At 46.4% G+C, this 12,172-nt stretch overlaps 1 protein-coding gene across 5 annotated transcripts in view; it reads left to right on the top strand.

Moving 5' to 3' along the window:
* Nucleotides 1-12,172, top strand: part of LOC135905592 (phospholipid-transporting ATPase ABCA3-like) — a 226,287-nt gene that overhangs the window by 207,347 nt on the left and 6,768 nt on the right. For 3 of the 5 annotated variants that reach the window (XM_065436536.2, XM_065436534.2, XM_065436533.2), the window contains 2 exons: nt 4,515-4,702; nt 6,382-6,555. The exons of 1 other annotated variant lie outside the window; for it this stretch is intronic. In XM_065436536.2, the coding sequence (XP_065292608.1) occupies nt 4,515-4,702; nt 6,382-6,555 (362 nt within the window). The remainder of the gene's footprint in view (nt 1-4,514; nt 4,703-6,381; nt 6,556-12,172) is intronic. One more of the 5 variants, XM_070532429.1, reaches the window with a different exon arrangement.

Raw genomic sequence — 12,172 nt, 5'->3', positions numbered from 1 at the left:
TCTCTCGCAGTGTGATGGACCATACCGCATCGTCGAACGGACCTCTCCGGTCAACTATGTCATAGAGCCGCTTACATCGACATTCGACAAGCGCCGCCGTGGACGGGATGTTGTCCACGTGCGCCGCCTCAAACAATTGTATGACCCACTCGTCTCCACGTCGTAAGTCGCCAGGATGGCACCGCTTTTGCACCGGGGGTAATTGTAATGAAGAAGAGCACTAGAACAAGGTCAGCCAGATCGTCTCTTCTATGCCTGCTGTGCCCCATCTGGTCACCACATCAAACTTACCTTATCAATGCACTTGAAAGAATTCAGAATCGTGCGGCAAGATTAATTCATTCTTCGTATTCTTATAACACTAGCGTATCACTACTTAAAGCACAGTCCGCCTTAAACACGCTATCATCCCGGCGTCGCATTGATTCGTTAATCCTCTTTGACAAGTTCTATTACAGTTCGCTCCATCATGCACCATATGTGCTGGCCCCACCCCCTCGCCATTCCCTGCATACAGGGTATTCCTTGCAAGTAACCCGTCCATGCAGCCGAACTACAACCTTCTCTGCATCCTTCTTTTGCCGATCATCAAGCGACTGGAGTGGCCTGCCCCGTCACATAACCGAAATCACCTGTTCAACGACGTTTGATGATAAGCTTAATACTAATATTCTTCATTGAACTCATGTGCCACCAATTAAAATGCACATTTGTAAACCCCACCCCTTATGTAACACCCCCATTGAGGGGTCTTTAAGGAAATAAAAGTGAAGTGAAGTGAAGTGAAGTGAAGCAATCAGTGGGCCAGCCGGATCGCCAGTGCTTGGCACGATTGTGAGCCGTTCGGACAACCAGCTCTTCCTGCTCTGCGTCACCTGCCTCCTCCGTTACGAAGAGACGTTGCCCTCGGAACTGTTCAGTGCACCCATCTCACATGGAACAACTTATCAACTCCAACCACTTTAATAATAATAATATTTGGGGTTTTACGTGCCAAAACCACTTTCTGATTATGAGGCACGCCGTATTGGAGGACTCCAGAAATTTTGACCACCTGGGGTTCTTTAACGTGCACCTAAATCTAAGCACACGGGTGTTTTCGCATTTCGCCCCCATCGAAATGCGGCCGCCGTGGTCGGGATTCGATCCCGCGACCTCGTGCTCAGCAGCCCAACACCATAGCCACTGAGCAACCACGGCGGGTACGAACCACTTTCGCTCTTACCGAAAATTGATTACAGCTCATATCAAAGATGATGTAAATGACTTGCGTCCATATAGAATGAGCGGTCCACTGAAATAGAAAAAAAAATGTATATTCAGAATCACGCCTCATGAAGCAGGAACAGAAGCGTCATATCAACGCCAAAATCAGACGAATCCAGAAGGTGGACAGTATGTTAACTTTGAAAGGTTATGAAGTGTTTGAAAATGCATTTTCAAACACTTCATCCCATTATGCTACTAAAAACGTCCGATTATGCTACTCCGTCAAAACGACTTCACAAAACTTATTGTGCGACACATTCTTCATGAGACATTACATGCTGGAATCAGGAACACGCTCACAGAGCTGAGGACCATGTTTTGGGTGATGGCAAGCCGCCAAGCAAATCATAAGGGAGTGTGTTCTCTGCAGGCGGTTCAACTCAACGGATCTTAGTCAACTTTCCGCCTCCTTCTAGCTACCACAATAACCCAAGCACAACTGTTTGATGTCCTGGGAGTGTATTTGATGGGTCCACTGCACCAAGCCAGGCAATTCAGGAGAATACCATGAAGATATGCATTCCTACTTGCGCGGTGACGCGAGCCGCACATTTGTTAATTGTGAAAATACGTCACAACTCAAAACTGCTTACAAGCCTTTCGACGGTTCGTAGCAAGACGAGGAACGTGCCAGTTAGTTTACACTGACAATGCAGCTACCTGAGCGGCCAAGGAACTCCAAGCAGTCACGCTCATCTCGACTGATTCACTCCGTACAAGACTTTATTACCAGTGAGGACGTAAAAGGTAAATATAACCTAGAGAAACCCCTTTGGTGAGGTGGGTTTTACGAACAATTGATCCGGAGTTTAGCAGAATCCTTTCACAAGGTCATCGGGTGGCGATTAGAGGACGTCGACGAGATGCAGACTATCGTTAGAGAAGCGGAAGAAATCCTGAACAAAAGACCCCTGACATGCGTATATGATGAACCCGGCAAGCCTATCCGCCTAACACCCGCTGAGATTGTAGGCGGTAAACGAAAATTGAAAGGAAAATGTTCCCTATGATGTGACGACAACATGGAACAATTGTGACTACTTAGACATGAAGTTGTTGCTAAGTGGTTGCACAGATGGCACAAGGAATGGAGAAAGGAGATCAGAAGAGAATTAATGAAACCATTCGGAACGAAATAACGGAACTTGAAGATGCAGTTCTGTTCGGAGAGCGTTAACCTCAAGCTTCGTTGAAACTGTCCATCTTGGAGGAAGTGCGTCCGGGACATGACTTCCCCGCATGAGTTTTCTGCTGTAGACACCGGAAAAAAAGGTTGATAAGGAGGCAAAGGGTTCGGGTTGGGGTGGGGGTTAGCGTTGGGTTAGGTTGGATATGTTGGCTAGGTAGGTAGGTTAGACATGTTGGGTAGGTAGGTAGATAGGTTGGGTAGACAGTTAGGTTAGGTAGGTAGGTTAGGTAGGTAAGTGGGTTCCTGTCTCGCCTCTCTTTAATAAAAAGAACATAGTGGGCAACTCTCGGTGGAACCGAACCTCTGCCGTGGAGTGCAGAACTCCCTTTCTCTAACCACTAGGCCATCGTCACACGCATACTTTTCTCGTTCCAAAGGCAGCCAGCTTTTTGAAACACTGGGCGCGTACGCCACGTGGCACTTTGTGGTCTTCTTTCCTTGTGACACCTCGCGCTTTGAGGTACCGTGTTAGATAGCACTATGTCCGGGACCGGCCAACCTTCCCCAGTACCTACTCATAGCAATTTGCCCAACATAGAAATTGTACGACGTTGTAGCAATTCATAACCGCCCTAGTTAGTGATGTCTTAACATTTCTTGGCCGGGGTTCAAATACCATCATGGTCTTAACATATAGCTATAACTACGTACAATTGTAGAGCACGTACTTGCTGATGACGTCACGATCCGCGTTTCGCTTGCTTACGCCCGCCCGCTAATCATGCAGAACTAAGCAATTGTCATCATGGACGTGGTCGTGCTGCTGTCATCACAGAAATGTACCCTCGCCGGCCCCCACACACTACTGAATTTACACAAACACGTTGGTTCACCTGGTAGCGGTTTGCGGAATCACCAAAAATGCTGCACAGTCAGGTACCTGCAACATGCTTCCCTTGACTTAACATCGATTTGCATAGTGAGTGGAATCAGCACTTATTTTTTTTTACTTTTTGTAAATCGATAAAGAATTCTGAGAATTTTCCATTCGATGAGATTCGTAGGTTTCCCTATTGCGATATTCCTAGTTTTATTAATTTCTTCTTGGTTTACGTCTGTATTGTTGTTTTTTGGTGCAGTTAAGGGTTACGTGTAACAACAGTGGCAGAACTTTTTACACAGTCTTCTGTAGACCTAAAGGTAGCGAACGAAGACTTCAGACGCTCGTGGTAAAAAATAATGTTTTCTCAGACCCCGTTTCGACGGCCCTTTTCTTCGAAATCTAGTAAGGTTTTCTTCTTTCTTCAAAAGCGCGCTTTCCTTAAGGAAGAAAGGGAGAAGGTTAAATATTGCGACACGCCAAACTATTGACGCAAATGAAATTCACAATGCAGATGAAGATACACAAGTGCACAATTCATCGGAAGCCAGAAAGCTAAATGCGTAGGCATAGTGCGCTCACCCGTCATTACCGCAATGGGTAATCGGCCCTATGCTGGTGGCGCACGCTCGCACCTAAATCAAGATTTTGCTTTAGTATTGTTAGTACGAGTTCCATTGGCCGACCCACCCGGGTCTCGAGCAGTTGGTTGGCTACTTTGGGAGCTGTGGTAATGGCCAGCTGCTCAGCTGCATGTGACAACCCACTGACATATTCGGGCTATTTTATATTTCTTTTTTTTTCCTACATTGGCTGCACGAGTGTGGCTAGTTTGGACGAAAGCCGCCATTCTATTTTTCCGTGCACAAACAGCGTAGCTCCGCCCACCTAATCGGAGCCCAAATTTTATGGCAACAATTTACGACGTATTTAGTTGCACTTTGTGTATATTCGTTGTTCAAAGCGAACTAGTACACCGATTTTTAGTGCCTATGCAAGGTCATATACAGGGCGGTCAATGGATGCAACGTCAGGCAAAGTGTAAAGTCAAGCGCTTTTCTTCTGCTTGTGCATAAGACGACGAACAGTCCGCTCTCATTGGCTGCCATTCACTCAGCCAATTGCAGCACAAAACGTCACTGCATCTACCCTGCACTACGCTCGTCTGCTCGAGCCGGCCTGCAGTGCAGGTAAAAAAATAAATAGCGCTGCTATTGCCAACGTTCGGTTTTTCAGTGGCAGTCCTTCATCGGCTACTGCCCTCAGACCAACGGCCTGCTGGAGAAGCTGAACGCGTTCGAACAACTGCGCCTCTTCGCTCGCCTCCGGGGCATCCCCGAACCCCAGATAGAAGCAGCGGTACAGGCGGTAATCACGCTCGTCGACGTGGAGAAGCATGCATCAAAGTGGTGCGGGACTTACAGGTGCGTCTACACGGAGTGCGTTTAACGAGCACACGTGCTTCAGGTGAAAGAGATCGGCCGATAGGAAGAGTGCACATGACATCAATGCCGAAGCGCGACGGAAATTTAAATAATTGCTAAATGAGTGTGACATATGTTTATTTCGCGCCTCTATTTCCAGTACCACTAATGTTTATTTTAAAAAATCAAATCTTCAGCTTTTCTGAGCTAGTTTCTCAGTTTCATGTTCTTTGAGGCATTCTCCACTTTCCTTTCTCGTCAGCGGAAGCGTGCGCATCATCGCGTATGCTGCCTTCAATCTTGACGAATTGTGGCTGCCACACGAGCAAGATAATACGACCACCCACTAGGATCCTGGAAGACGTGGCGAATGATGTGCTACGTAATAACGTAATCACTGGCTACAGGCTACACGCGCATTCATACAAGGTTCAGAACCACTGACTAAGGTCCGCTCCCCCTTGAGTCTTTATCACTGCCAATCTTACCGTCTCTGCTGTCGCCCCTCATCGGTGCACTCCCAAAAAATGGTCGTTTTCGGTGCCGTCCAGGCTGTTAGCTATTCCAGCAGCTTTAGAATATTTAGCTTTGTATCAGCTGTTGCCCCCCGCCCGTGATTTTTCATACGCTCAAAACCCAATCTCTGATTGACCCTTTATTTTTGAAGATTTTGATCATAAGAAAATTGAAAATTGAGATTCGTGGTGTTACACGAAGGCGGGTGTGATATGAGTAAGCATGGTATTTTCTTCTCCTGCATTATTGTGTGTAATATAATGATATTGTGCAGTTTTCGGGATCTCTGCATACTGTGTAGTCACTGCAAACTTATTAGCTATCTTGCGTATGCCTCAGTGACAGTTTCCTTCGTTAAATAATCCACATTCTATTTTATGGGATAGAATCGCATCAACGCAGCAGCCGCCACCAGAATGACGTGGCGCGTCCTTGCACCAGTGGTAAAAGCACAGTAAAAGTTTCATAATATGCCAGCAAAAGCTCTTTTGAATATAATTAATGTGGTACCTAATATCTCGCCCTAGGTTGAATTGTTGAATTTAAGTGTGAAGCGCTGTAAGATCTTACGCCATTTCGCCAGCGTGAGCCCACTAAGTTGCTTAACCTGGTATACGTGACTTCAACGAAATCTCTTTCTAATTTAAGGTAAAAATATGTAACCGTGTGATCCAGGGAAAAAACGGGGAAGGCGGGAGATGGAAATTCAAGACGATGAGCAAAATGAGAGCAAGGCAAAAGCGGGAGCCAACGTCTCGGCAAGTGGAGTTGCATTTTTTAAGGTGACATACGCTTTCCTCGGCGCACTGTATATGCTCACGTAACCCCATTTATTTATACTATGCTGCGGAAAGCATATGTCGCATTGAAGAACACAAGTCCACTCGTCGAAACGCTGGCTCCCAGTTTTACTTTGTTCTCATTTTGCTCTTCGTAACCGTGTAATGCCATTTCACTACAGTTTATCTCAAGAGGGTATCATGAGACGACAAGCAAGAACCAGAAATTGCCCATTATTTTGAAAGATGCTCGAGAAATTTCCTTGGCAGTATTTTTCAGAATATAATTCACTTGGCTGATGTGCTTCGGAACACCATGCACGTCATCAGCAAGTGACGTGCACCTTCCCCTTCGCTGCTGCTTATTCCCCGTCTTTTCAACAGTGGCGGCAACAAGCGGAAGTTGTCGATCGCTGTGGCCATCTTGGGAAATCCCAGGGTGGTCTTCCTGGACGAACCCTTCGCTGGCATAGACGTCGTGTCCAGGACCAAGATCACCGGCAGACTTGCAGCGTTGCGCACGGAGGGTAATCGAGCCATGGTGTTCACGTCTCACGGGTATGGTGCCGCCGTTAACGCGAACTTGTTTCGCTAAACTGGATTCGAAGTTAGGCGGTCAAAAATATAATAGCAAGCATTTTCAGAACAGTTGGGAGGCCTGATGGTGTACAGGTCCATTCTTTTATACAGGTTTAACTGAAGAGCACAGAAGAGGAATTGAAAAAAATATATTACATATACCACTAGGTGTCTAGTTCTTCACTCTTACTCGTATAGACTGTTTCCACTGCGCTGCCGTGGACTTCGCCAGGTTTCATTAGGCGGTGATGCATTCATTGCTTGACGCAGCTGGCCTCCGCTGCCCTCTGATTGCAAGGGCAGCGCACGATGCCACAATGGGTCGCATCGAGCCGCTGTTTCCGCGTTTGCCGCCGAACATTTCAGTGCGAACGGCACTAGCGAAACTTTCAGAAGAGAGATAAATGACTCGTGTCTGTCCTTCTGAGCTCATTGCTCTGTGTACAAATGGTACGAGAATTACCATACGCATGGGCGCTCGTACGAGGGATGCGTGCTTTCAACCGCCGTATTAAATCGCCATTGCTGTCATTCGCTCAACATTTTTTCAATCATTTATTTAGAACCAGTTGCTTCAAAGGCACGAGCGATCAGGTTCTTGGTTAGCCATCGTTTCTGGTGCGATGTTTTTACCCTACTTATTTTCTACGTGGCGCACGTGGACGTGCAAGTTGTCCTAGATTCCTTAAGGCCGTGCTTCGAGCTTATGACATCCATGTTTGGGAGTTTTGTAATAGGTTACAGCAAGTGCGCAAAATCGTTCACCACCGTTTGTGTTGCGGGCCGTAAAGAAACGCACGTTCAGTTTCGAACATGCTTAAGTAACATTGAACACTTCATTGCGGGGCTGCGGCGAAAATAAGAAAGGCCGAAGAAGACCTGCGAGGACAGTGGTGACAGTAAAGCAGAGTTAACACAGTTATTAAGCAATTACACAGTGGTACATTCTTTTGTGAACGCGCAACAGTGCGAACCGATGAGGTTTCAGTAGAAATATCAATGTGAGAATGCCACTATGTCAGCCCTTTAATTAGGCCTTTCTCAAATGTGTACGTGCTGAGCGTAATTAGCAGATTTAAAATATAAATATGTAGGGTATTGCGCCCTCTAACAGGACACAATGGGTTAATATGGGCGCTGTATAGGCTGCCCTACATTTCGACCATCTAGTGTTCCTTAAGGTGCGCCTAAATGTAAGCATACGGAAGCGCTTCCGCATTCCACCCCTCTCGGAAGGCGACCGGCCATTGAACCAGTGCGGAAGCTGCGCGGCGATTCCTGAGACAAGAAATGGCTTGGCACAGTGTAACTAACCAGTGAAAATGTTCTGGGGTCGTTGTGGTAACCTAAATATAGAATTCTGAGTGCAATATAAAAGTAAGGTCCTGTTGAAGATTATTGGAGACAGTGGCTTCAGCACGCTACGCACAGTGCTATCCCACGTTCTCTAAGATATGCTCTTCAGATTGGTCGCCTTAAATGCAAATTTTCAACTGATCTCGCATGTTTAAGCCAGCCCTTGCTTCAGAACTAGCCGGAGTAAAAGGGATGGCCACGGTGTAAGAGTAGTTTAGGTGAGAGAGCGCCCGCGCCCAGCGCCCTGTCATAACATTCTACTTTTGGAGACAGCCGACAGATGGCGCGACCAACTTTCGCCCGCTCCGCGAGCGACCGGGCCGCACCGGCGCGAGCGCTGTACGTTGCGTTGGGCCTGTATTTCCTTGAAATGCGTGGTTAACTGGCCTTCCTCTTCTGGTATTCTACTTTGGGGATGTAAAGTGTCCTTTATTTACACAAGAACATTTCACCTCTTTTAAACAAAGCGTCGAAATCAGTATACGAGGGCCTAGCACGACGTGGCGTTGATGGCATGCAGATGCATTTAATAAAACACTGCCTTTTATTTCGCATTGCAGGCTTCGTACTAACTCTGCCAGTTATTAGATATTGCCGAACATTACCCTGTGCAAGGAAAAGACCCATACCAATGCCGAAGAGATACACGGGCGCACCGCCACGGATGTTAGCGTGATATTACGATAACATGAATTATATCCATACTCGCCCCGCAAAGATCATGAAGACGCTTAACTCCATGAAAGTCAAAGCTCTTAGAAATTTATTGAACCATTCTGACAGAAGCACAAGTCCGGTAACAACTGGTTAATGTGGGAGAATAAAGTGAGGGAAAATATGGCACGGCAAAGTAAATTTCAGCGCTCATGCAGTCGCTTCGAACCACGGGCTCACACAACTTTTGACAATTTTCGCAAGTCCTGGCTCTTTTTGTCTTTCTGGCTTTTCAACTGCCTGCAGTATTGACGCATGCGCAAGCACACGTTGTAGTGGATGAGTTTCGCAAGCATGTCTTCTTTGTGAAGACTGCATGGAAATGTCAACTGGAACTTTTCCAGAACGGCATCAATTGTCCTATCGAACGCATGCCTGTCAATCGCATATTTTTCAAACTTCTGCTCACAGTATTTGAAGAGATCAAAAAGATGCATATTCGGGTGCGTCAGCCTGCCTCTCGTTTTTAAGTTCACCAGGTCGGCTTCGGGCACGTTTGCGATCCCTTTTGTTCCCTCAAGCACCTCCTTGCAAATCGTACAGGAGGCCTCATTTGCGAGTTTTCTTGAGACAAAGCCAGTGACGTAGTATACAATGCAGTCTACAACGTCTGCGTCGCAGTCGTTTAGCTCAAATATGTCATCACATTCCCAGCTGCCTTCTTCGATCAGCCCATCAAGCTTCTGCTTTAATTCTTGCAGTTTATTTGGCTGCTCCATACCTGAACTCTGATATATCTCCCTTAAATCCGCCAGAGTAACAACAGCAGCCTGACTGTTATCAGGCGCTGCACAGTTTCCAAACTGCGGAGGTTTTAACAAAGAATACATGCTTAGCATGCGGTATAACTGCAAGAATGTGGGAAAGGTCGGATGTTGATTTTGACCTCCCGCCTGTCTGATTATTCCGAAAAAGCATTCTAAGGGGTCCTGGTTCATTTTGGCCGTCAACACGTACTTGAAACCGCAGTCTTTTAGAAGGTAGGTAGAAAGTTGTTGGACAGATTTCAGCGTAACGCGCAAACCTTCGGCAGTCGACTGGGTCAAAAAGAGGTCTTTTGGAATGTCACCGTTTACAACCTGTTGTTCCCATGAGTCGAGCCATTCAGATGCAGTTTGGAGAGTAGTGAAATCTCTGCTTCCTGGTCGAATGCCCTCTGCAGGGTACCGGCGGTTTAGAGCGTCGAACAGGTCGTTCAAAAAAAGTGTAAATTTAGCTGTCGGTTCCGCATCAGCCAACCTTGGCGCACCTCTGCGTGCATAAAACATGATTCCTTTGGCAATAGAATTGCTGAAAAGCTGTGTGGCTTTTCTTTTCTTTTCTTTTCTCCCCGTGTGCCTACTCTCACGCTCTTGTCCCCTCGTCTTGAGAATGTGGCTCACAGACGTACGGACGACAGCGCTTGTTTCCTCTTGTAATCTCTCTCTTTAAAACCAGCCGCCAGCGACAACACCCGCACGTGACGTCACTGCACTAACCCTTTAAAACTAACACGCCGAGGATGACGAGGCCGCCTTTGACGAAGATAGGTCCTCCTATCGAAACGTTGGCCAGCCTGTCTGAGGCACTTCATCCCTGTTTACAAACTTTATACCACAGTCACCATCGCACAGCCACATATAATAAGTCGATCCGGGCGTTAGATTTGACTAAACGCGCGCGCGAAAGCAGGGACAAGCCGAAGCAGACAAAAACAATCGAATGGCGCGAAGGCGAAAACGGGAGACCCGGGGAATAGTGTTTCTGTATGCTCCCTGCGGGAGCATATACAGGAACACTACCGGGGAACAGTCAGTAGCGCCCTCTGTTGACCGCCGTGTAAGCAGAATGCTCCGACCTCCTTTCTGCGTAGCGGCGCGCCCTCGCCGTTCCCTCACCTAAGCTATTCTTACACCGTGGGGATGGCGCAGCATTACCGAGCTCGATGCAGGTTTCCGCGTGCATGAGTGTGGGGAGCGGGTTACAATGTGCAGGTGGTGACTGTGGTGATATCTATTGGCGCATTTTATGCTGTACAGATGAATAATAATCTCCTAAACGAAATGTTAAAGATCATTTGGCGTCAGAACACGGTAAAAGCATTACACGAATGCTGCTATTGTACACGACGAGGCCATTTGCCTGTTTGCACACTGACTGTCCCGAACTAGTAAGTTTAGCTGGGTCGATCCAGACATACCATTTTCCTGGCCGTAACATCTTATAATGACGGACGTAAAAATGACTCGGTATTCACAAGCCAGCGCTGCAAGTCACTAAAGTTCGCTAAATGTTAAGGAATTACGGCACCCACTTCGCTTCTGTTTCCGGGGAGGGTGTCGGGGCTCTAGGCATGACCACCTATAGAAGGTATCCGGATACCTAGTGCTAGTTTAGAAATATCCGCCGACATATTTACAGCAGAAGGCCACGAAACTGCGCGTATCACTTTAATTGAAAGCTTCCGTCAAGAAGCTACAACTACAGCTCCATACTGTTCCTGTGTTCGGTGCAGCAAAATAACCTTTCTAAAGCTCCATTTATGTGTATTTGGAGCAAGAAGTGTTTACTTATTTTCGTGAAATATGTGAATAAAACGACCACCTATTTTTTTTAGGTTCTAGCAACTAAATATATTCAGGCCAAGCAAAGTGTGAGGCCGGACAAAGCATAACAACTACAGTTGTTTGAGGCCCTAATCGTAACGACATATCTGTGCTAATCCGGGATGTAAAATATTGTTTCCGAAATTGGCCAATGTAAGCATTCATTTGGTTTCAAGTTCAAAACGGAACTCGTGCGATGCGTCTGCCAACTGCAGCGGCCATTTTAGGCGCCATCCAATGAAATAGATCTCACGGCACTGAAAGACATCCTCCTATGATCGCTCAGTAAATTGGGCTTTTAATAATGATAATATAATTATTATTATTATGTAGATGACGCATGGCCTGAATCTGTGCCCCTTACTTGCTTTTCTAATGGCGAGTTTGACAAATGTTATTATGTTATTATTTAGTACAATACATAGAGAGCGAGCGTACATTGAGAATATCATAATACACATTAATACATATAATACAGTTTGCCTAACTGATACAGTTGCGTGTTCCAATAACGCTTATATGGCCGTGATTAACAAACATCTGGACCCTATGTTTCCATTCTTCTCGTTCATGCTATACCTAAGCAAGTCATAGCGCTCATGTACGCGGCATATCTTGGCAGATGCAGCAGGTGCACCTAGAAATCATCTTGTACTAATGGCGAAATCAATATAAGGGAGTTTTAGTTTAGATCAAACGAGAATGGTAAACAAAGTATCGACGCTAAAGAAGGCAAAGTCGACGTACATGGTGATTAAAATGACTCGATTACTAAATGTTGATTACATCTCGCTCTTTTGTCTCGTTCTCGTGCTCATTATTCTCACACTTCGTGTCATATTTCACATACAATTACCTTCGACCCGTTCTTGTTCCGCGCCGACCCTTGGTCGACCGTGTGTATTTTGAGCATCGAGACTCTGAAACGCGTTCCTCGCCTC

The sequence above is a fragment of the Dermacentor albipictus genome, chromosome 1 (assembly GCF_038994185.2).
Source record: "Dermacentor albipictus isolate Rhodes 1998 colony chromosome 1, USDA_Dalb.pri_finalv2, whole genome shotgun sequence".
Lineage (NCBI taxonomy): Eukaryota > Metazoa > Arthropoda > Arachnida > Ixodida > Ixodidae > Dermacentor > Dermacentor albipictus.
This window is presented reverse-complemented; position numbering and strand designations above follow the sequence as displayed.